Source organism: Amblyraja radiata, chromosome 10 (genome assembly GCF_010909765.2).
Source record: "Amblyraja radiata isolate CabotCenter1 chromosome 10, sAmbRad1.1.pri, whole genome shotgun sequence".
NCBI lineage: Eukaryota > Metazoa > Chordata > Chondrichthyes > Rajiformes > Rajidae > Amblyraja > Amblyraja radiata.
In genome coordinates, this window is record NC_045965.1 from 12,717,303 (window position 1) to 12,743,403 (window position 26,101).

The 26,101-nt window shown below is 47.3% G+C and overlaps 1 protein-coding gene and 1 long non-coding RNA gene across 3 annotated transcripts; one reads left to right on the top strand and one right to left on the bottom strand.

Annotated features, from left to right (window-relative positions):
* Positions 1 to 7,053: 7,053 nt before the first annotated feature.
* On the top strand, positions 7,054 to 25,257 carry LOC116977535 (dimethylaniline monooxygenase [N-oxide-forming] 5-like). 2 transcript variants are annotated; one of them, XM_033028038.1, is made up of 9 exons: positions 7,054 to 7,402; positions 8,475 to 8,612; positions 10,246 to 10,434; positions 11,046 to 11,211; positions 12,683 to 12,825; positions 15,858 to 16,045; positions 18,215 to 18,567; positions 20,687 to 20,759; positions 24,782 to 25,257. In XM_033028038.1, exons 2-9 carry the CDS (start codon positions 8,481 to 8,483, stop codon positions 25,125 to 25,127), a joined length of 1,590 nt encoding a protein of 529 aa, XP_032883929.1. In that variant the 5' UTR covers positions 7,054 to 7,402; positions 8,475 to 8,480; the 3' UTR covers positions 25,128 to 25,257. The 2 variants fall into 2 exon arrangements, with proteins under 2 accessions (XP_032883929.1, XP_032883928.1); XM_033028037.1 differs by having other exon boundaries at positions 7,056 to 7,415.
* Positions 20,155 to 23,305, bottom strand: LOC116977536. The gene is made up of 3 exons (XR_004413235.1): positions 23,258 to 23,305; positions 22,352 to 22,355; positions 20,155 to 20,179 (listed from the first exon to the last, which is right to left on the bottom strand). It is a non-coding gene; the product is annotated as an uncharacterized LOC116977536 (long non-coding RNA).
* Positions 25,258 to 26,101: the final 844 nt, after the last annotated feature.

The window sequence follows — 26,101 nt, forward strand, 5'->3', positions numbered from 1 at the left end:
ATCCAATTTAGTCCAATATATGGGATGTCCCAGCTAATACGGGACAGTTGGCAACCCTCTGACCAACAGACCCCAATCAGTGAGGATAGGGGACAAATCATCCTCTACGATAATCCTCAACACTGGTGCTCCGCAAGGGTGTGTTCTCAGCCCCCATCTTTACACCTTGTACACCCACGACTCTACAGCCATGCACAAGTCTAATTCAATTTTCTAATTTGCAGACGACACCACCATTGTGGGCCGGATATCAAATAATGATGAGTCGGAGTACAGGAAGGAGATTGAGAACCTTGTGTCCTGGTGTTCAGACAACAACCTTTCTCTCAATGTCAACAAGACAAAGGAGATAGTGATGGACTTCAGGAAGCAAAGGTACTGTGGAAGAAATTAACTTAGAGGGAAATTAAAGGAAAAGAAAAAGCGGAGACTTTGAGGTTTGCTTCAAGAGGCTCTATTGCATGATACCATGTAGAGATGGCGGGTGGCAGTTAACAGCTCATCAGTTCACAGCATAATTAGCCAACAGTTATACCGTGCAGTAAACAACTTTTATTTTTTGTTAGATACAACTATACTTCGTCCTTGGCTATAGATTTTCCTATAACTACCTGTAACTATAACAGGCGCCGACCTGTAGGGGGTATGGCTGCCTAGCCTGCAGCTGTCTGTTTTTCATTTCTTTTTTCTTATTTTTAGTTAGTTTAGTGTTTTGTTTTTAAGGAGTTCTAGCTTTTTTATGTGTGGGGAGGGAGGGGGGGGGGGGAAGGGGGAAACTAATTTTCAGGGTCCCTACCTGGTCGGAGATGCAGCTTTTCTCCAGGCTGCACTTTCGACCCGTCCTCGCGGCCTACCAGCGAGCCTGGAGCGGTATTTCCTGAGGTGACCGCCCGGAGCCTCGGCGGCGGCGGCTGCGGAGCTGCGGGTCCGAGGAACGAGGGGACCGCCCGGAGCCTCGGCATCGGCATCGGCGGCGGCGGCACCGGCATCGGCGGCTGCGGAGGTGCGGGTCCGAGGAGCGAGGGGACCGCCCGGAGCCTAGGCATCGGCGGCGGAGCTGTGGGTGTGAGGACGGCGGTGCAGCGCTGGAGCGCCATTGCGGGGCGGGCGGTGCCTTGCCTGGGTCGCCGCGCTGGAACTCCAGTGAGCTGGGACCGGCATTAAAAACATCGCGGAGCTGCGGGCGGCGGTGCTGAACTTTACATCGGGAGCCTGGGATCTCGCGACGAGATCGCCAGTTGAGCTCCATTCGGCGCGGCCTTGTCGGCTCCGGAAGCCATGGTCTCGAGTAGGGAGGCGGCCGTTCCAGGGTTCCCAGGCCGCTGAGAGGACTCTCCCGACGCCGGAACATCATCACCCGGCGAGGACGGCCTGGAACATCGGGCCTCCGTAGAGGCAACTGTGGAGGCCTCAATAGGCCCGACTATGGGTGGACATTGGGGATGGGACTGGACTTTGTGCCTTCCCCCACAATGGGAACCATTGTGGGGGGATGTTTTTATGTTACAGCTATTTATTATTGTTATGTTTGTATTATTTTTTATGTGCTGCATTGGCAAAAGGAATTTCACTACATCTAGGTGTATGTGACAATAAACCAACCTTTGAACCTTTGAACCTACTACACGGGTATGAATTATTTAATTAGTCATAATATATTTTTTATTTATGTTAATCTTATTCAACAACAGATGGTTAATACAAGTCAAACATAATACAAGAGTATCTTGACATTATTCTATCTCACCTATCAAGCAGCCCCCTCTCCGAGCCAATCATAAGCCCCCATTTACTGCAAAGTTCCTACACTACTAGCGGTAGGGGGCGCAAGTGATCTACCCAGCCTGACATTCCATCTACTATTGTAATACAGCACCCTGTAACTTTCCACTGAGAAACAGGCTTCCTTATCGCTGTCCTAATTTTGTTTTGTTATACTCACCATTCACCATTCTACACATTCCCAGACAAGAGGTAATGTGTCTGATTCTTATTTTGCTGATTCTCACGATCCCCTTCTGCATCTGGTCAACGAAAGACGCCAATTGCCACATCCGCACACCCTTTTGTTACCTTGTTTAATTCCGATCAAAATTAAGTAAGAAAGGATTTTATTTTTTTCTTCGACAGGTGCACATACCCCAGTTTGCATTGAAGGTGCCAAAGTAGAGATGGTTAAAAACTTCAAATTCCTAGAAGTCAATATCACCAACAACTTCTCCTGGACCACCCATATTGAAACAACGACCAAGAAAGCATACCAATGCCTCCACTTCCTTAGATGGCTTAGGATGTTTAGCATGTCCCCCACAACTCTCACCAACTTCTACAGATGCACCATAGAAAGCATTTTATCGCAAACATCACAGCTTGGTTTGCGAACAGCTCCATCCAAGACCACAAGAAATTGCAGCAAATTGTGGACGCAGCCCAGACCATCACACAAACCAACCTCCCTTCTATTGACTCCATTTACACCTCACGCTGCCTCAGCAAGGCCAGCAACATAATCAAGGACTCGTCGCCCCCTGGCCACTCCCTCTTCTCCCCTCTCCCATCAGGCAAACGTTATAGAAGTGTGAAAACGCACACCTCCAGATTCAGGGACAGTTTTTTCCCAGCTGTTATCAGGCAAAGGAACCATCCTACCACAACCAGAAAGCAGTATTCAATCTGCCACTTCTCAGCCCACTCTCCCAACCTGTCCGCCCTTCTGCAGAGTCCCTGCTTTCTCCACCCTACCTGCTCTTCCACCTATTTTTGTATTATTCGCAAACTTGGCCACCAAGCTTTCAATTCCCTCATCCAAATTATTAATATACGACGTGAAGCGTATCGGGCCACTGCACCGACCCCTGCAGAACTCCGCAAGTCACCGGAGGCCAACCGGAAAAAGCCCCCTTTATTGCCACTCTTTGCTGGCTGCCATCCAGCCAACCTGCTATCCATGTTTCTTATGTCATGTCTCTACAAAGTTTCTAAACGTGCAACTTACTTTATGTAATGTAGTGCGATGGGAGCATTTTGATATTTTTTGAGATACAGCATGGAAACAGGCCCTTCGGCCCACCAATCCACGCCGACCATTGATCACCCGTTCACACTAGTTCCATGTTATCCCACTTTCTCATCCACACTAGGAATAATTTACAGAGGGCCAGTTAACCTAAAAACCCGCACCTCTTTGGGATATGAGACAAAGCTGGAGCACCCAGAAGAAACCCACATGGTCACAGGGAGAAAGTGCAAACTCCACATAGACAGCACCCAAGGTCAGGATTAAACCCAGGTGGAAAGGCTGGCGTAAATTGTCCCAAAAGAGTGTGTAAGGAGTGGATGAGAAAGTTGGATAACATAGAGATAGTGTGAACGGGTGTTCGATGGTTAGCGTGGAATTAGTGGGCCGAAGGGCCTGTTTCCATGCTGTATCTTTCAATCAAAATGTCCATTTCCACAACTGTAGGTTAATTGGATTCTGTAAATTGTCCTTAGTGTGCTGTAATGGACAGAGTGGATGTGGAGAGGATGTTTCCACTGGTGGGATAGTCTAGGACTAGAGGTCATAGCCTCAGAATTAAAGGACATACCTTTAGGAAAGTGATGAGGAGGAATTTATGTAGTCAGAGGGTGGTGAATCTGTGGAATTCATTGCCACAAAAGGCCGTGGAGGCCATCAATGGATATTTTTAAGGCAGAGATAGGTAGATTCTTGATTAGGACGTTTCAGGGGTTATGGGGAGTAGGCAGGAGAATGGGGTTAAGTGGGAGAGATAGATCAGCCATGATTGAATGGTGGAGTAGACTTGATGGGCCGAATGGCCTAATTCTGCTCCTTTCATTTTGAACTTATGAACCCTTCTTATCCATTAGATGCTCCAGAGATGCTGGCTGACCTGCTGCGTTATTCCGGCACTTTACGCCTTCTTTTGTACACGAGCGACCGCAGTTCCTTGTGTCTACCTTGATCCACACGTCTGTCTAAATACATTTTAAAAGTTGTAACTGTATCCACATCTATAGCTTCCTCTGGCAGCTGTTTCCAGATAGGGACTACTGTGTGAGTGTTAATGTTACCCTTGTGGTCCCTATTAAATCTGTGGTTTAGTTTTGTTTATTGTCACGTGTACCAAGGTAAAAGCTTTTGTTGCATGCGGATGACACTAAGCTGGGGGGCAGTGTTAGCTGTGAGGAGGATGCTAGGAGACTGCAAGGTGACTTGGATAATAATAATAATAAATTTTATATTTAATGGGCGCCTTTCATACAAAATCTCAAGGACACCTTACATAGTAATCGAAATTAAAACATATAATCGGAGTAAAACAAGTAATTAAAGACATCACAATGACACAAATTAAAAACAGAATTCAATCCAAAAACAGAAAATCAAAAACACAGTGTGAAGAGAGAGCAGCGGCAACCAATTCGTGCCAGCGTCCACTCTCCCTTCACGGCAGCCATCTTGGACACAGACCTACAGTTAGACAAAAAAAAAATCATCCCCCCACAGTGGATAGCACTGTGGAGGAAGGCACAATGTCCAGTCCCCACCCCATGTTCACCCCAAAGTCAGGCCTATTGGGGCCACCGCAGTTGCCTCTACGGAGGCCCGATGTCCCTGGCCGTTCTCACCGGGTGGTCTTGCCCCGGCGTCGGGAGAGTCCTTTCGGCGGCTGGGCCACTTGGAACGGCCGCTTCTTGGTTGGAGCCCGCGGCTGCCGAAGCCGACAAGGCCGCGTCGGTTTGGAGCTCCCAGGCTCCAGATGTTAAAGTCGGCGACCGCTCTCCTCACTGCAGCCTTGCCGCCTCTCCGCACGCCGCCTCTCCGCTCCGCAAACCCGCAGCCCGGAGATGTTGCTTACGGCGGTCCAGCTCGCCAGAGCTCCAGCGCGGCGACCCAGGCAAGGCATCGCCCGCTCCAGCGCTCCAGCGCTCCAATGCAGTGCCGCCACGCAGGCCGAGGTGCTGGGTGGTTCCCGCCAAGAAACGGCGCTCCAAGCCCGCTGGTAGGCCACGACGACGGGTCGACGGGCAGCCCGGAAAAAAGGCTGCCACACCGACCAGGTAGGGACCTATAAATAAAGTAACACCTACCCCCCCACATTAAAAGACCATATCCCCTACAAACAAAAAAACAGGACTCACTAAAAACTAGAAAAAAAACGAATTTAAGACGGACGGCTGCTGCTAGCAGCCGTTCTCCAAGATGGCTCCTCCTCCTCCTTTGGATAGGCTGGGTGAGTGGGCAAATGTTTGGCAGATGCAGTATAATGTGGATAAATGTGAGGTTATCCACTTTGGTGGCAAAAACAGGAAAGCAGACTATTATCTAAATGGTGGCCGACTAGGAAAAGGGGAGATGCAGCGAGACCTGGGTGTCATGGTACACCAGTCATTGAAAGTGGGCATGCAGGTGCAGCAGGCAGTGAAGAAAGCGAATGGTATGTTAGCTTTCATAGCAAAAGGATTTGAGTATAGGAGCAGGGAGGTTCTACTGCAGTTGTACAGGGTCTTGGTGAGACCACACCTGGAGTATTGTGTACAGTTTTGGTCTCCAAATCTGAGGAAGGACATTATTGCCATAGAGGGAGTGCAGAGAAGGTTCACCAGACTGATTCCTGGGATGTCAGGACTGTCTTATGAAGAAAGACGGGATAGACTTGGTTTATACTCTCTAGAATTTAGGAGATTGAGAGGGGATCTTATAGAAACTTACAAAATTCTTAAGGGGTTGGACAGGCTTGTTTATGTTTGTACATGACATGTTTAAAATGGAGCCATTCACAGTATACAGATACATGATAAGGGAATAATGTTTAGTGCAAGATAAAGCCGCCAAGGTCCCATCAAAGATAGTCCTAAGATTCCAAATGAGTTTAGTTTAGTTTTGTTTAGCGATACAGCACGGAAAATGGCCCTTCGGCCCACCGTGTCCGCACCGACCAGCGCATTAATATTTTCCCACACACACTAGGGACAATTTACATTTATACCAAGCCAAACCTACGTCTTTGGAGTGTGGGAGGAAACCGAAGATCTCAGAGAAAAACCCACGTGGTCACGGGAAGAGCGTACAACCTCCGTACAGACAAGCACCCATAGTCAGGATTGAACCCGGGTCTCTGGCGCTGTAAGGCAGCAACTCTACCGCTGAGCCACCGTGCATTGTAGTTCACGACTGCTCTCTAGTTGTGGTAAACCTTAAACTTATGCCCCAAAAAGGTAACAAAGTGCTGGAGTAACTCAGCGGGTCAGGCAGCATCCCTAGAAAACATGGATAGGTGACCTTTCAGGTTAGGACCCTTCTTCTGAACACAACCCCTTAAATGTCACCTATCCATGTTCACCAGAGATGCTGCCTGACCCGCTGAGTTACTCCAGCACTCTGTGAAACGTCACCTATCCATGTTCTCCAGAGATGCTGCCTGACCCACTGAGTTACTCCAGCACTCTGTGAAACATCACCTATCCATGTTCTCCAGAGATGCTGCCTGACCCGCTGGGTTACTCCAGCACTCTGTGAAACGTCACCTATCCATGTTCTCCAGAGATGCTGCCTGACCCGCTGAGTTACTCCAGCACTCTGGAAACAGACCCTTTGACCCACTGAGTCCGCACCGATCACCAATACATGAGGGACAATTTACAGAAGCCCATTAACCTACAAACCTGTACTTCTCTGGATTGTGGGAGGAAACCGGAGCACCCGGAGAAAACCCACGCTGACATAGGGAGAACGTACAAACTCCGTACAGACAGCACCCGTAGTCAGGATTGAACCCGGGTCTCTGGCACTGTAAGGAACCAACTCTACCGCTGCGCTACTGTCCCGACCCAACACAGTTTCTCCAGCACATTTGGGTCAATTTTTGTAAGCCAGCATCTGCAGTTCTTTGTTTTAACCTTTAAACATAAATTCTCTGGGTTTAGAATCCCTTTCCCTAGGGGGAGAAAAAGTTATAAAATGGTTCAAATTCTGTGCACAAGTTTGTACAAGTTTGGGAATGTACAGGTTTGTGAATTAGCCTCTAACGAGGGGGTTCCAGAGTGAGCTTTAAATGAGATTGGTATGTAAGATAATCGCTCTCCTTTAAAAGGAGAGGCTGTTTAAGATTCCTGAAAATCACTTCCTGGGTCACTTCAGTTGAACTGAAAGTAAAGTATAATTGGGTTTGTGTGGAGAGGGGGGTTTGGAGAAAGGCCAATGAGAAAGAGATGACCGAGTGAATGCTGCGTAGAGCACGAACACGGATCCCATTTTATCCCTGGAGCTACAAGGGAGAAGGTCGGGATCGAACCCAGGTCGCCGGCGCCCCAAGACGGCAGCTCTACCGTTCAGCGGCGCGGTGCAAGAACCCGGTGCAGCGACGGTTCCAGGAGGCGAGCGTCTCGCCTACAAGCAGTAAATACAACCGGTAAGGAGTGGGTGTAAGTAGTTTTAAGGCGGATTCCCCACTGCAGATTAAATGCATTTGTGTTTTTTTTAAAGCAATTCTGTTTTCTTTTCCTTTTGCACGCGAAAGAAGTGTTTGGTTCGGAGGAGCTCGATCTTTGAAATGACCATGACCACTGTTGAGACCCCACTCTGGACCGTGGGAGCTTCTGGCTGGAGATCCGACTGACTTCCCAGTCAGTGACAACGGCCGCGCTCACAGTAGGAGCAGGGGACTGAGTCAAGGAGACGGGGCTTAACCAGGGACTGCAGTCTCCACACTGTCTAAATAGGGTCACAAAAAATCATGATCCCTCCCCACTTGGGTCTGGAGCTAACCCCATCTCTGTTGACCCAATCTAGACCTGACTGGACCCTGACATTTACGAATAGGAAGGGGTTAGAGGGTGTTTGGGCCAAATGCAGGCAAATGGGACCCTGCCCAGAATTTCACACAAAGGTGGTGGGAGTATGAAAGGAGCTGTAAAAATATAGACTTTGGACTTTAGAGATTCAGTACTGAATCAGGCACTTTGGCCCACCGAGTCCATGCCGACCAGGTAGTACACTAGCACTATCCTACACACTAGGGATAATTTTACAACTTACTAAAGCCAATTAACCTACAAACCTGTTGGTTTTTGGAGGAAACCAGAGCACCTGAAGAAAACCCACGCGGTCACAGGGAGAACGTACAAACTGCGTACAGCCGACACCTGCGGTCAGGATAGAACTTGGGTTTCTGGCGCTGTGAGGCAGCAACTCTACCGCTGCGTCACTGTCTGCCCGTTTAGTTTAGTTTAGAGATACAGCGTGGAAACGGGCCTTTCCACCCAACGGGTCCGCACCAACCAGTGATCCCCGCATATTAGCACTATCCTACACCCACTAGGGACAATTTTTACATTTACCGAGCCAATAACCTATAAACCTGTGCGTCTTTGGAGTTGAACGGCTATATGAAGAATATAGTAAATGTGGTTGCCCAGTACGCTGTCATATTGCAAAATTAAGTTGAGTTGCTGACTCTTTCCTTTGACAGGTGAAAATGCCCAAGAGAGTCGCTATCATAGGTGCTGGAGCCAGCGGGCTACCATGTATCAAATGCTGTTTGGATGAAGATTTGGAGCCTGTATGTTTTGAACGGACCGATGACATTGGAGGGCTGTGGAACTTTCAGGTACGTTCTGATGTTTTATGGAGTTCTGTTCCGTGGTCCAATCCCGGCCCTCGCCTTAGGAGGTTCGGCATGTCCCCAACAACCCTCACCAACTTCTACCGATGTGCCGTCGAGAGCATTTTGCCGGAATGCATCACGGCATGGTTTGGGAACAGCTCCATCCAAGACCGCAAGAAACTGCAGAGAGTTGCGGACACAGCCCAGACCATCAATCTCCCTTCCATTGACTCCATTTACACCTCACGCTGCCTCGGCAAGGCCACCAGCATAATCAAGGCACAGTCTCAACCTGGCCACTCTCTCTTCTCCCCGCTCCCATCAGGCAAGAGGTGAAGAAATGTGAAAGCGCACACCTCCAGATTCAGGGACAGTTTCTGCTCGGCTGTTATCAGGCAACTGAACCATTCTACCGACAACTAGAGAATGGTCCTGAGCTACCATCTACCTCATTGAAGACCTGTAATCAAACTTTAACCGACTTTATTTTGCACTGAACATTATTCCCTTCATCATGTATCTGTACACAGTGGATGGCTCAATTGTGATCATGTAAAGTATTTCCTCTGACTGTGTAGCATGCAATAGAAGCTTTGCACTGTACACGTGACAATAAACTAAGCTAAAGATAGACGCAAAAAACTGGAGTAACTCAGCGGGACAGGCAGCATCTCTGGAGAGAAGGAATGGGTGACGTTTCATCTCTGAGATCTTCGGATTCATCCCACACTCCAAAGATGTACAATTTTGTAGGTTAATTGGCTTGATGTAAATGTACAAGTGTCCCTTGTGTGTAGGGTGGTGTTAATGTACGGGGATTGCTGGTAGGCACAGATCAGTGGGCTGAAGGGCCTGTTTCCACGCTGTATCTCTAAACTAAACTAAACCTTGGGTTTCGCCACTGTGTATTACTACAAGTAAGACCTCAAATAATCTAGTCATTGTGGATCTGAGGAATTGGAGCATTGGTTGTATTTTAACATAGAAAATAGGTGCAGGAGTTGGCCATTTTGGCCCTTCGAGCCTGCATGGCTGATCATCCAAATCCGTATCCTGTACCTGCCTTCTCTCCATACCCCCTGACCCCTTTTAGCCACAAGGGCCACATCTAACTCCCTCTTAAATATAGCCAATGAACTGGCCTCAACTACCTTCAGTGGCACAGCGTTCCAGAGATTCACCACTCTCTGTGTGAATTTTTCTTTCTCATCTCGGTCCTAAAGGATTTCCCCTTTATCCTTAAACTGTGACCCCTTGTCCTGGACTTCCCCAACATCGGGAACAATCTTCCTGCCTGTCCAACCCCTTAAGAATTTTGTAAGTTTCTATAAGATCCCCCCTCAATCTTCTAAATTCCAGCGAGTACAAGCCGAGTCTATCCAGTCTTTCTTCATATGAAAGTCCTGACATCCCAGGAATCAGTCTGGTGAACCTTCTCTGTACTCCCTCTACTTGTGATAGAACCATAAGGAGCTTCTGCACAAAATTAGTCTTGAAAGGAAGCAACTTGTTGGTGACTTTACTGAGATACATCAAGCTGTGGACACTTGGGAGGAGTGTTTTGAGAGTTGGGGAGGAGCTCTGTGGAAATTTAGCATTAGATTGCTAATAAAGTAATTCTACTTATTTTACTCAGGAGAAAATAACCGATGGAAGGCCCAGCATCTATAAATCATTGGTCATCAATACATCCAAAGAGATGATGTCCTATAGTGATTTTCCCATTCCAGAAGAATATCCAAATTACATGCACAACTCCAAGATTATGGACTATTTCCGTCTTTATGCCGCGAATTTCGACCTGATGAAGTATATACGATTTCAGGTGAGGCTTAAGATCTTAAAAATATGACACAATGTGCTGGTGTAACTCAGCGGGTCAAGTGGAATCTCCGGAGAACATGGATAGGTGACATTTCAAGTTGGCACCCTTCTTCAGACTACATTTCGAGGTGGGACACTTCTTCGGAACTCCACCCCTGGCAGCTTGAAACACAAAAGAAAACCAAACAAGAATAGTGAAAATGTTTTTTAAAAAAAGACACAAACTAATGGAATAGCACAACGGGTCAGGCAGCATCTCTGGAGAACACGGATAGGTGATGTTTCAGGTCAGGACAATTCTTCAGAATGATTAACAGACCTGAATCGTCATCTATCCATGTTCTCCAGAAAAGCTGCCTGATCTGCTGAGTTACACCAACACTTGTGCGTGCACATCTGCAGTTCCTTGTTTCTGCAAATCAATGCACTTATGTGGGTAACAATGGGTCATCAAACTAATGTAGAAAAACTGGAAAAAGGAAGTAATATTATTTAACTCTAAAGTATATAAAAAATCTCCACCTGTCTGCATCTTCACCCCATTTGTGAAAATTCTACGTTGAATGGGTTTGACATTGACTGCCTAACCGTTTTCCCCCTCGGTCTCTCTAGACCAGTGTCTGCAGTGTTACAAAGCGGGTGGATTTCCCTTCCACCGGGCAGTGGGACGTCGTGGCAAAGGATGTGGAGGGAAACATGGAAACAATGACCTTCGATGCTGTTTTAGTCTGTACTGGTCATCACACCAATCCTCACTTGCCTCTGGATTCATTTCCTGGTGAGTAACATGGTGACATTCAGCAGATAAAGCGCAAGCTGTCGGCATTCCCTTCCATTGACCTCATCTACACTTCACGCTGCCTCGGCAAGGCCACCAGCATAATCGAGGACCAGTCTCACCTTGGTCACTCTCTCTTCTCCCCTCTCCCCTCTCCCATCAGGCAAAAGGTACAGAAGTGTGGAAACGCACGCCTCCAGATTCAGGGACAGTTTCTTCCCACCTGTTATCAGGCAACTGAATCACCCTACCACCAACTAGAGAGCGATCCCGACCTCCCATCTACCTCATTGGAGACCCTTGAACTATCTTTGATCAGACTTTACTGGACCTTACCTTGCACTAAAGGTTATTCCCTTTATCATGTATTGTCTTTCCGCTGACTGGATAACACGTGACAAAAGCTGAGAACTACATTCTGCGCTCTGCATCTTCCCCTTTGTTCTACCTGTTGTACTTGAGTTTGTCATGAATGTATTATCGGATCTGTTTGGTTAGCATCCAAAACAAAGCTGTTCACTGTATCTCAGTACAGGTCACAATAATAAAGCTTAAGCTACGTGGTCGAGGGCATCAGCACAGAGCGGTGCCGAGCCAACGGCACAGGGCTGGGCCAGGCCAAACCCATCTCCACCAACCCAGTGCCGCCAGGACACCAGGCGGACGTTTTACAGACTTGGAAGTTGCAAGATGGCAGCAGAACATGGCGACTCTGCGTACTGTTCCAGAAGAGGATCTATTGTACTCGTGTACAGTATGATTTAACTGGACAGCATGCAGAACGAGCTTCTTACTGTATCTCTGTACACATGACGGTACAGACGGATACCATTGAACATAGAAAATAGGTGCAGGAGGAGGCCATTCAGCACTTCGAGCCAACACCGCCATTCATTGTGATCATGGCTGATCATCCTCCATTAATAACCCGTGCCTGCCTTCTCCCCATATTCCTTGATTCCACTAGCCCCGAGAGCTCTATCTAACTCTCTTAAATCCATCCAGTGATTTGGCCTCCACTGCCCTCTATGGCAGGAAATTCCACAAATTCACGACTCTCTGGGTGAAAATGTTTTTTCTCACCTTAGACTTAAATGGCCTCCCCTTTATTCTAAGATTGTGGCCCATGGTTCTGGACTCGCCCAACATTGGGAACATTTTTCCTGCATCTAGCTTGTCCAGTCCTTTTATAATTATATATGTTTCTATAAGATCCCCCCCTAGTCTTTTCAATCTTTCCTCATATGACAGACCCGCCATCCCAGGGATCACTCTCGTGAACCTACACTGCACTGCCTCAATCACAAGGATGTCCTTCCTCAAATTAGGAGACCAAAACTGTACACAATACTCCAGATGAGGTCTCACCAAAGCCCTATACAACTGCAGAAGTTTATGTTAAGTTTATTTGCTGTCATTGGGGTTGTATACTCGCCAAGCAAAATGCTTCTCTATTTGTCTATATCCCCAGGTATAGAGAAATTCAAGGGTCAATATATGCACAGCAAGGATTATAAACAGCCGCTGATATTTGAAGGGAAAAGAGTGGTAGTCATTGGTATCGGGAACTCAGGGGGTGATCTTGCAGTTGAAATCAGTCATCATGCAAAACAGGTAAGGAGCAACACAGACAGAATGATGTCAATTCACTGTATGCACTGTGTGTGTTTCAAGCAAAAACTTGCCCACCTTTCTGGTTCTGGTAACTCGTTTGGTTTCAGGCCAGATCTGTAATAAAATGTTACAAAAACATCTCTTTGCCATCACCCCTGCTTCCATGGGAGAGCAGCCAGCATAATCAAGGAACTTTTCCCACCCCCGCATATTCCTCCTCCTCCGTCTCTCTCACTCCCGTCCGGCAGAAGATACACAAGCTTGAAAGCGCGCGCCACCAGACTCAGGAACAGCTTATTTCCCGCTGTTTTCAGACTTCTGAACGGTCCTTCCATGAGCAGAAACTGAACCATCATATCACCACTAGACCGGTCCTAACCTTACCATCTACCTCATTGGAGACCCTCAGACATCACTGGACTTTATCTTGCACTACACGTAATTCCTTTTATCCTGTATCTGTGCACTGTGGATAGCTCAATTGTAGTCATGTACATAAGTTCTAGTTGCAGAATTAGGCCAGTTGACCCATCAAGTCTACTCCACCATTCAATCATGGCTGATCTACCTTCACCTCTCAACCCCATTCTCCTGCCTTCTCCCCATAACTCCTGACACCCTTACTAATCAAGAATCTGTCAATCTCCACCTTAAAAATATCCCGTGACTTGGCCTCCACAGCTGCCCGTGGCAATGAATTCCACAGATTCACCAAGAACTTCCTCAATTCCTTTCCAAAGGTACTGTATGTCCTTTTACTCTGAGGATGTGCCCTCTGGTCCTGGACTCTCCTGCTAGTGGAATCATCCTCTCCACATCCACTCTACCCAGGCCCTTCACCATTCGTATAGACTTTTCGCTGACTGGTTAAGACACAACAAAAAAGTTTTCGCTGTACCTCGGTGCCCGCGACAATAATAAACCAAACTAAGCTAAGCAATGGGACATCTCCAATTTTTGCAGACACTGGCTGCAAGGCTGACACGTGCAGTTTTAACACAGACAACCAACCTCACAATGCTAGAGGCAGCTTGAGGGTTCAAATTATCCTCTCTTTTTACCAACAAAACCACTATATTTTCTGCCGCACCGCCTCCTTCAAACTGTTCATTTAACCATATCAAAATATCCTTCCTTTCTTCCTCCTGGCCCATCTTGTGCTATTTGCCACATGTAATCCACAGGTCACAAATTTCATCATCCAGCCACCATCTGGACAAAGAAATGTATTTGGAATTCCTTCCTAACTTTATATTTATGACCTGTTTATTAATTTACCCCACATTTAATTATCTTCCCTGCCAAATCCTTCTTCTGCAAAGCAAGGATTTAATATTTTTCAAATTATGTTTACATATTATTTTTATCTTTAGCCCATTTTTTATTTTTATGTTATTATCATTGTTATTATTTTTGTTAATGATCCCTGTCTGGTAACATCTTAACATATTATTAACCTATTATCATTAACAATATTAGCATGTTATAATTAACATTGTGTTGTTATTTTTATGTTTATGACCTGTTTATTTATTTAGCCCAAAAGTAATGATTTTTCCACGCCAATCTTTCTTCTGTAATGCACGGATTGATCATTCTGGAAATTATGTTTATATATTATTTTTATATTTATGACCTGTTTATTATTGTTATTTTTTGTGGTTAAGACCCATTTAGATGAGCATCATTAACATTTTAATAGCTTGTTATAAATAACATATTGTAACATATTATCTATTGTTATGACCCATTTATTAATTTATCCCACATTTAATTATCTTGCCTGTCAAACAAGAGTCATAGAATCTGCAGCATGTAAACTGACCCTTCGGCCCAACTTGCCCGCACCGACCAACATGTCCCATCTACACTAGTTTCACCTGCCTGCGTTTGGTTCGTATCACTCGCAACCTACCCTATCCGTGTTCCTGTCTAAATGTTTCTTAAACGTTGCATTATTCTTCAATGAAAGGATTGATCATTTCGCTAATGATATTTATATATTATCATGTTCAGAAGTGATAGAAGCAGATTTAGGCCATTCAGCCATCAGGTCTACTCCGCCATTCAATCATGGCTGATCTTTCTTTCCCTCCTAACCCCATTATCCTGCCTTCTCCCCTAACCCCGACACCCGTACTAATCAATAATCTATCCATCTTTGCTGTACAAATATCTGTTGACTTGGCCTCCGCAGCCTTCTGTGGCAATGAATTCCACAGATTCACCACCCTCTGACTAAAGAAATTCCTCCTCATCTCTTTCCTAAAGGAACATCTTTTTATTTTGAGGCTATGACCTCTGGTCCTAGACTCTCCCACTAGTGGAAACATTCTCTCCACATCCACTCTATCCAAGCCTTTATTTCAGCAAGAGGAACTGGTTATTATTTACAAGTTGAAATCCTAATGTAATTGGGCTTCTTTCTCTTCCAGTTTAGAAGCATGATCAGTTCTCCTGCAGGGGAAAATAAATGCAGTTGAGATAGGGGCATTTTGTTTTTATTTTTGTCTAGGTTGCAGGTTTTAAGACTTGCATCCTTGCGTTCTTTACAAGAATTACCTCGGGAATGAGTAGGTTAACATATGATGAGCGTTTGATGGTACTGGGCCTGTACTAGCTGGAGTTTAGAAGAAGGAGGGAGGAATACATACCGAATAGTGAAAGGCTTGGATAGAGTGGATGTGGAGAGGATGTTTCAACTAGTGGGAGAGTCTAGGACTAGAGGGCATAGCCTCAGAATTAAAGGACGTTCTTTTAGGAAGGGAAAGAGGAGAAATGTATTTAGTCAGAGGGTGGTGAATCTGTGGAATTCTTTGCCACAGAAGGCTATGGAGGCCGTCACTGGATATTTTTAAGGCCAAGATAGATAGATTTTTGATTCGTACAGGTGCAGAGGTTATGGGGAGATGGTAAGAGAAAAGGGTTAGGAGAGATAGATCAGCCATGATTGAATGGCGGAGTAGATTTGTTGGGCCGAATGGCCTAATTTTGCTCCTATCACTTAAGATCATGATCTAAATGTCTTGCAGGTGTTTCTGAGTACAAGAAGGGGTGCCTGGATAATCAACCGTGTGGCTGTAAGAGGATACCCTGTCGACATGGCCTATACCTGTCGTGTTTATTACTTGGTCCCTCCACCTCTAACTGCCTGGGTGATTGAGAGACGTATAAACAATCGATTTGATCATGCGAACTACGGTTTGCAACCCACCCACAGGTGAGTAATGTCACCAGCATCGCATTCTGTGGTCTTTGTAAAAGCAAATGGGCAGGCCATGCGGAGTTGCATGGAGAGCAACGAGAAATTCATTGGTGCGCACCAAGTGACCAGTCAAGGCTGACCTGCTGAGCACTACTTTGGTACAGCCTTTATATTCTCAGCTGACAAGATTCACAGAAACGTGATGAACAGTAAAACAAGATCTTCAATGATTCAATTCAATGAATCAATTATACTTTATTGTCACAGCCCCCCCCCCCCCACCCCCACTCCCACTGGGTCCCCCTTCATTTTCGCCACTTCCCAACCCCTACCCCCCACCAACCCCTGCCTTGCTCCCCCCTTGTTCCCGGCAGCCCCGAGAACAGAATGGAGGTCACAGAAAGGCTAAAGGGCCTGTCCCACTTTCACGACCTAATTCACAACCTCTGCCAAGTTTGCCCTTGACTCATACTCGCAACATGGTCGTCACGAGGTCGTAGGAGGTCGTAGCAGGCCATGATGCTAGTTGTAGGTACTCGTGGCATCAAGTAGGTCGTGGCGTTTTTCTAGCCTGATGAAAAATGTCCACGAGTAAAAAAGGTTGTGAATTAGGTCGTGAAAGTGGGACAGGCCCTTTAATTAGCTAACAAACTCGGTCTTGATTGCAGAATAAAAAGATTATCCACAAGTAGATCCAATTTTCTGTCACAACACCATAACACAATCAATGACGTTCCTGAAACTTGGGTGTCATCACTGCTGCATTCCATGTCTCTACTTTTAGGCTTTGTCTGCCATCACATCCCTGTCACCACATCAGCACAAACCATATCCCTATTAGTTATTAGCCCTCAGAATTGTTTCCCCGACAATCTTTGTCTTACCTTGAAGGTACCTAGCTGCTCCAATGAACCCCTTCCGTTATTTTATTTTTTGTTGTTCACTTTTGGCCATCTACCCTGTTTTCCATTTGGCTCGGTTTCCCATTTTGGCTTGTCGTGCTCACTTGAAGCATTTAGGAATAGTTTACTACATAACAAATGATGCCAGAGTTGCAACTACAAGCAAAGAATGAGGGGAGTATTCACCATGTCAGTCAGCCTCTGTGGCGGGAGAGAGAAAAACAATGAATGTTTCAGATCAGCTGTGCGGCACAGTGGCGCGGCGGTAGAGTTGCTGCCTCACAGCGCCAGAGACCCGGGTTTGATCCTGATTACGGGTGCTGTCTGTACGGAGTTTGCATGTTCTCCTCACATGGGTTTTCTCCGTGTGCTCCAGTTTCCTCCCACATTCCAAAAACGTACAGGGTTAATTGGCTACTTGGTATAATTGTTCCTAGTGTGCGTAGAACGTGTTAGTGTGCGGGGAGCGCTGGTCGGTGCGGACTCAGTGGGCCGAAGGACCTGTCTTTGCTCTGTATCTCTAAACTAAACAAATAAACTAGTGTTTAAAGAAGGAACTGCAGATGCTGGAAAATCGAAGGTAGACAAAAATGCTGGAGAAACTCAGCAGGTGAGGCAGCATCTGTGGACTGAAGGAAATGGGCAACGTTTCGGGTCGAAACCCTTCTTCAGACTGATGTGAGGGTGGGAGGGCGGAAGGAAGAAAGGAAGAGGTGGAGCCAGTGGGCTGAGGGAGAGCTGAGTGGGGAGGAGGAAGTAAGGACTACCTGAAATTGGAGAGGTCAATGTTCATACCGCTGGGGTGCAAACTGCCCAAGCGGAATATGAGGTGCTGCTCCTCCAATTTACGGTGGTCATCACTGTGGCCATGGAGGAGGCCCAGGACAGAAAGATCGGATTTGGAATGGGAGGGGGAGTTGAAGTGCTGAGCCACCGGGAGATCAGGTTGGTTATTGCGAACCGAGCGGAGATGTTGGGCGAAGCGATCGCCAAGCCTGCGCTTGGTCTCACCGATGCAGAGCAGCTGACACCTAGAGCAGCAGATGCAATAGATGAGGTTGGAGGAGGTGCAGGTGGACCTCTGCCGCACCCGGAAAGACTGCTTGGGTCCTTGAATGGAGTCAAGGGGGGAGGTGTGTATGTGTTTGATGGTTGGCATGGACTCGATTGGCTGAAGGGCCTGTTTTTCTGCTGTAGGACTAACTCTAACCATGGTAATTCTAAAAGGTTAACTCCAATGCACTGCAGCCATTCTAGCCGGATTATTATCTCTCTCCTCCAGATTTCAGGGCCAACATCCGACCGTTAATGATTATTTGCCAAATTGCATAATAACTGGAAGTGTTCTTGTGAAACCCAATGTGAGCGAATTTACTGAATCGGCAGCCATCTTTGAAGATGGCACGACGGAAGAGGTCGATTTTGTTATCTTTGCAACGGGATACACTTTTGCTTTCCCCATTCTGGATAAGACCATCATTGAAGTCGACGAAAACCATGTCCCTCTGTACAAGTATGTCTTTCCTCCTCGACTGGAACAGCCGACCCTGGCAATCATCGGCCTTACCCAGCCCTTGGGAGCCATCATGCCAATATCAGAACTCCAGGCTCGTTGGGCTACGAGGGTCTTTAAAGGTATGCGGACATTTTTCAAAGCATCACTAACATGCACTCATATGTTCCTAAGTTCATGAATGATAGGAGCAGAATTAGGCCATTTGGCCCATCAAATCTACTCCGCCATTCAATCATCGCCAATCTATCTCTCCCTCCTAACCCCATTCTCCTGCCCTCTCCCCATAACCCGACGCCCGTACTGATCAAGAATCTGCCTATCTCTGCCTTAAAAATAACCATTGACTTGGCCTCCTCACCCTCTGTGGCAATGATTCACCACCCTCTAATAAAATAAATTCCTCCTCATCTCCTTCCCAAAGGAACGTCCTTTAAATCCATGGCTATGACCTCTATCCTAGACTCTGTCACTAGTGAAAACATCCACTCCACATCCACTTCACTATTCTGTATGTTTCAATGAGGTACCCCCTCATCCTTCTAAACTCCAGCGAGTAGAAGCCCAATGCCGTCAAACGCTCATCATATGTTAACCAACTGCATTGTGTGTAATATCCATTGATTAGGTAGTCTTGTTGTTGATGTGATACCATAGTGAGTGGCACAGCAGTGCAGCTGGTAGAACCGCTGCCACACTGCGACAGACACCGGGTTCGAACCTGACCTTGATGTTGTCTGTGCAGAGTTTGTATGTTCTCTCTGTGACTGCCTGGGTTTCCTCTGGGTGCTTCGGTTTCCTCCCATATCCCAAAGATGTGCAGGTTTGTAGGCGAAATAGCCTCAGTAAATTGGCCCTAGTTTATGTAGCGAGTAGATGGGAAAGTGGGATAACATAGAACTAGTGTGGACGGGTGATCGATGGACTTGGTGGGTCGAAGGCCCTGTTTCCCTGATGTATCTCCAAACTATTTTTTTTCTTGACAATTACTGTTCCTCTCTTGGCTTTCAGATGAATACATTGCCTTTCTGTCCAGGAGATTCTAAATTCAATCCCTGGCACATACTGTTTCAAATTTAATCTGCTTTGGAGGTGCATTTTTCTTTGCTTTCTACCTTGGTCCAGAGTTTGTGAAATGCAGTCAAACCCAAACTGAGATCGAAGGGAAGAATTCTTCTTGCTGATAGCTGAGTGATGGTTTGTTCAAGATCTGAACTTTTTAGTTTAGTTTAGAGTTATAGCGTGGAAACAGGCCCTTCGGCCCACCGAGTCCGCGCCGACCAGCGATCGCCTGTACACACTGGTTCTATCCTGCACACGAGGGGCAATTTGCAGAAGCCAATTAACCTTCAAATCTGTATGTGTTTGAAATGTGGGAGGAAGGGAGAACGTGCAAACTCCATACAGACAATATCCGTAGTCAGGATCGAACCGGGGGCTCTGGCGCTGTGAGGCAACGCTGTGCCACGGTGCTTGCTGCCCACACAGTAGAGTCTTTGACACTCAAGTTCACAAACCTCTCCAGATTCAGGGACAGTTTCTACCCTGCTGTTATCAGGCAACTGAACGGTCTTCTCATCAGCTAGAGTGTAGTCCTGACCTCCCATCCATTCCATTGGACACCTTTTGAACTATCTTTAAAAGGAATCTATCGGATTCAATATTATATTTTGCACTAAACGTTGTACCATTTATCCTTTATCTGTTCACTGTGGGCAGCTTGATTGTAATCATCTATAGTCTTTGGATAGCGCGCATACAAAGCTTTTCACTGGATCTCGGTACATGTGATAGTAATAAACTAAACTACACTAATGTGTAGGAAGGAACTGCAGATGCTGGTTTACACTGCAGATAGACACACAATACTGGAGTAACGGCAGGACAGGCAGCATCTCTGGGGAAAAGGAGTGGGTGACATTTTGGGACAAGACCCTTCAGACTGCGAGACAGGGGAGAGGGAAACTAGAGGTATGAAACGATACAAAGACCAAAAACGACACCAAGTTTGGCAACGGTTTTAACAGCTTAAGGGCTTGGGGGGCTGGTGAGGAATTATGCTTGCGGAGGTGGGAGGTTGTAGTTTGGGCCTCACCGGTTGGCAAAGCCAGTCTATCAGAGCAGCCAGCCCCTTACTGCACTCAGCACAGTTGGCAATCGTTCTATTCAATCCAGCACAAGTGCATTTACATTTGCATTGATTCAATGAGCTGAGCCCAATTCTTTTATTCTGTTCCATAGGCTTGGCTAAACTGCCCTGTGTTGACGATATGATGGTGGACATCGTGAAGAAAAGGGAAGAAATGGCCAAAAGGTATTACACTACATATTATCACACACATCAACAGCGCAGTTAGGGGCTATTTTATTCCAGTTACATCATACTGGCACAAGAGCAGCACAGTGGCCTCACTGCACCACAGGCCTGGGTTCCATCCCGACCTTGCCTGCCGTATCTTTGTGTGGAGTCTCCACGTTTGAACTGAGACCGCGTGGGTTTTCTCCCACATCCCAAAAACATGCGGGATTTGGCCCTCTGTAAATTGTCCCCAAGTGTGTCGGGAGTGGATGAGAAAGTGGGATAACATGGAACTAGTGTGAACGGGTGAACGATGGTGGGCATGGGCTCAGCAGGCCGAAAAGCCTGTTTCCACGCTGTATCTGTAAACTAAATTAAACTAAACTATGGGGAAACCTCCTACTGTCACCCTGTCCAGATCCCCGAACATTTGATATGCCGCCATCACATTACCCTTCACCTCTTCTCCAAGGAAAACATTCCCAGCTCCTCTGGTCTGTAGGTAGAATCTAGAGGTGCTGATGAGAATGGGAGGATAATAATAACAGAAAGGGGATTAACATATGATTCGTGTAAGTGAATGGTTGATGGTCAGTAGACCCAAGGACATCTTTCATGGTGCATCTCTCTATGATACTAAAATGGATCATCTTCCCTGCCAGATATCTGCCTGTTTAAGTAACTCACCTACAAACAACCCCCCCCCCCCCCGCCTTCTCCTCCCCTCACACTTTTAATCCCCTCCCTTCCTTGTGCCTCACCTTGATTTTCACCCATTTAGTTTAGAGATACAGCGCGCAAACATGCCCGTCAGCCCACCGAGTCCACGCTGACCAGCGATCCCCGCACATTAACACTATCCGACACACCAGGGACAATTTTTACATTTACCAAGCCAATTAACCTACAAATCTGTACATCTTTGGAGTGTGAGAGAAAACCGAAGATCTCGGAAAAAACCCACGCAGGTCACGGGGAGAACGTACAAACTCCGTACAGACAGCACCCATAGTCAGGATCGAACCCGGGTCCCTGGCGCTGTAAGACAGCAACTCTACTGCTGTGCTGCCGTGCTGCACACTCCCCACTTCCCCCGTCCCATTCCCCCTATATTCCATCCTCTGAATTCACAATTCACGACTCTCCCATCCTCACCTCACCCCATTTGTCTTTGGATCCATGGTATTTATCCAACCATCTGCCTATCACTGCCTATCAAACCCCCTCCCCCCCACTCATCCTTATCCACCTATCACTCGCCAAGCTTTGTCCTGCCGCTCCTCTCTTCCAGCTCTCTTTCCCCACCCCACCACTAATCAGTCTGAAGAATGATCCCAACCCAAAACATCGCCTATATCCATGTTCTCCAGTGATGCTGCCTGACTTGCTGAGTTACTCCAGCACTTGTGCCATTTTTTATTTTTTTTAAAAATTTGCAGTATTTTTCTGTTTTGCTTGGTTTTCTTTTACGGGGGTAGTGGGGGCAAATACGGCAATGGCAATTAAGAACCCTTTGGCTGATGGGTATGGAGGGATATGGATCACATGCAGGCAGAGGAGATCGGTTTAACTTGGCATCATGTGCGGAATGGTCATTGTGGGCTGACGGACCTGTTCCTGTGCTACACAGTTCGGTCTCTTCTTCTGCCCCTCTGCTTCACTGGAAGTCGCCTCTGACCTTGAAGAGAGGACTCCCACGAAGATTTAGTGATCACTGCAGTGAAAACTATATAAAAGTAAGAACAATATAAAATTATGAGAGGATAGACAGTCAGAACCTTTTCCCCAGGGTGGAAATATCAAAAACTAGAGGGCATAGCTTTAAGGTGAGAAGGGCAAAGTTAAAGGAGGTGTGCAGGGTGTTTTTTTTGTGGTGGGTGCCTGGAACGGATTTGGAGGCAGATGCCATAGTGGCATTCAAGCTTTGGATAGGCACAAAATGCTGGAGTAACTCAGCGGGACAGGCAGAATCTCTGGAGAGAGGTAATGGGTGACGTTTCAGGTTGAGACCCTTCTTCAGACATCTTTGGCTAGACACATGGATATACAATACAATAATATTTTATTAGCCAAGTATGTTTTGCAACATATGAGGAATTTCATTTTCCAAGTCAGCCGTACAAATAAAAAGCAACAGAACATACAAAAATACATTTCAACATAAACATCCACCACAGTGACTCCTCCATATTCCTCACTGTGATGGAAGGCGAAAAAAAGTTCAATCTCTTCCCTTCTATATGCAGGGCAATGGAGACAGGCACAGATGATTAGCATAACTGGCCGTTATGTTCAGCATGGACACTGGGCTCAAGGGCCTGTGCTGTGCTGTTCTTTTCTAAATTCGGTCTCTTTTTATCCTACCACAACTAGAGAGCAGTGCTGAACTACTATCTATCTCTTCGATGACCCTCGGACTATCCTTGATTGGAAGTTGCTGTCTTTACCTTGCACTAAACGTTTTTCCCCTATCATGTATCTATACTGTAAATGGATCGATTGTAATCATTTACTGTCTTTCTGCTCACTGGATAGTGCACAACAAATGCTTTTCACTGTACTCCGGTACCAGGCACGTGTCGTGAGTAATTACTCAGGGTAGGCACACAGTCGGCTTTAAAAAAAAAAAAAAATTTAACCGCGCATGCGCAGATTGTTCTCTCCGTAAAAATAAAAAATAAAAATAAAAACAGTAACAATTCAATTTGCCCAAGGCTTCCAAGTCTCCTTTATTCTGAATTACTGAATGGGTGGGTGGTGAAGATTGATGGCAGGTGGAGAGATGGTGGGAAAAACGGGAGTACAGGGAAAAGTTGAATCAGTTGTCATCTTATTGAATGACAATACTTGTTCAAGGGATCAATTAGGGGGAGAGTTCCTTTCACAGCGTGTGGAGAGTCTGTGCCAGGGGTAAAGTTGCGGGGAGGGCAGGAGCGTTGAGAAGGAGGGGGTCAGGGATAATGCCAGTAACTCATTCACTTACTGCTGCCGCAGCTCTCCGGGCGCATAGCCACGCACTGTAGCCGGGGATAGAAGCAGCTCAGGTAGCTGCGAGCGGCCGCCGGGACCCGAGAGCAGAACAGGCCGTCACTTCAGCGCCTTCTGCCGGCCCGCTCACCTCTGGCAGTGCCCTCCGTCTGTACACGTCTCACCTGCCGCTCGCTCATGTCAGCCGCTTCCGCAAATCCTTAAATTCCCACAGCCGAGTAACCTCAATCGCGCTGTCGGAATTTAAGGACATGAGTGAGGCCAGCGAGCGGCAGGATAGAGGTATTTAGACGGAGAGCTGCCAGAGGTGAGCGGCGGCCGACAGGAGGCGCTGAGGTGGCGGCTGGTTCCGCTGTCCGGCCCGGCGGCCACCTGAGCTGCTTCTTATCCCCCCCCCCCCCCCTGGCCTCAATGCGGTGGCATTGTACGCCTCCGTGCAAGGAGCGCCGCAAGTGGCATGATCCCGATACCCTCCTTCACAACATTCGTGCCCTCCCCGCAACTTTACCCCGGGCCAGACTCCCCAAACGCTGTGAAAGGAGCTCTCCCCCCACCCCCACACCCCGGGATGTACGGTATTTAAAAACATCACCAAGAAATGTACTTACTACATTATCGGTACACATGGACTCCATTCTTCCCTCCCTGTTTCCTAAGATACACTTAAAATAATGACAATCCATATTTGAAAACCTCGCCAAGAAACTAGCGCTGCGCATGCGCAGTGCTGCAAAGGCAGAATTTCTGCTGCCTTCAGCCCCGATTGAAAGTGACGGCTTCAGGCAGCGCTGACGGCACGTGGGCTGCACAGAGCTTCCCGTGTTACAAGTGCTGCGGATGAAAGGCACGGAGAATTATGCCTACATAAGAGATCGATCTCTTAGGTAGGCATAATTCTCCCATGCCTTTACTATTTATATTTAGTAATTGCTATGTTATAATTTTAGTCGTGGTAGGCAGTGCCTACCTTGCCTACCCTGACGGCACGTGCCTGCTCGGTACACGCGACAATATACGAAACTAAACCTCTTTTTCTGCAAAAAAAAAAGGTACGTCAACTCGCAAAGGCACACTATTCAAGTTGACCTAATTCCTTACATGGATGAGATAGCTGAACAGATCGGTGTGAGGCCCAACATCATGCAGCTCTTCACCAGCGATCCACGCTTGGCCTTCGAGGTTTACATTGGCCCCTGCACACCTTACCAGTTCCGATTGACTGGGCCGGGAAAATGGCCGGAGGCTCGGGAAACCATCCTGACACAGTGGCAGCGCACTATCAAGCCCACCAGAACACGCGTGGTCGCCAACGGTCAACAACGTGCCTCTTTGCCAACGCTGCTGAAACTACTAAGTCTGCTGATAGCTCTCAGTGCCATCTATCTGATTCTCTAATGCAGGGGCCTCCAAACCTTTCAGCATGAGGGCCACATTACATATTTGGCACATTTTTGTGGGCCGTACACTCACACGCTCACACTCACACTCACACTCACACTCACACACACACACACACACACACACACACACACACACACACACATATAGACACTCACACTCACTCACACACTCTCACACTCACTCACCCACAAATTCACTCACACATACTCATACACCCACTCTCACACACACTCACACACACAATCTCACTCACACACTCTCTCACACACGCCCCCCCCCCCCACCCACACACTCACTGGGGCCGCCACTGTTGCCGCTCTTCACTGTCTCCCCGGGGTCATTGACGCTGTTGCCGCCAACCCGTATCTCTACTCCAGCCCCCCACGGGCCTCCATCAGCGACTCTGCCGACCCTCACCTCTCCACCAGCCACCAGCGGGCCAGAGCCTTCACCTCACCAGAGTTCCCGGCTCAGCACCAGGCCCACAACCTCCACCATCCAGACAGCACGTGTTCTGGCTCTGCTTGGTCCTAGTGGCCCTCCCCCCTACAGGGACTGTCAGTAGTGATGGGTCTTCCCCTCCCCCCCCCCTCTTTTAACCAGGTTACCCCGACAACACACCCGCTAGTTAAAATTCCCCGCTGTTTATTTTGGCTTTTTTTACAGAGGTGCCGGAGCAGCGCTCCAGTGAGCTCCGGCAGCACGGCACCCTGGGTATTAGTCACGTACAACTAACGGCAGCTGCACACAAACCTTCAACTTGATAGCCTACGGCAAACTGACGTGTAAGTTCCCGCGCTACCACAGAACCCGCTAAATAGGCCGCCGCACGGAACGCGTTAAGAGCTTGCTGCAGACCGGATAAAATCTCGTGGCGGGCCGGATGTGGCCTGCGGGCCATAGTTTGGAGACCCCTGCTCTAATGAGTCAGTGCTACCATAGTCGAATAGAATACTTTATTGTCTTAA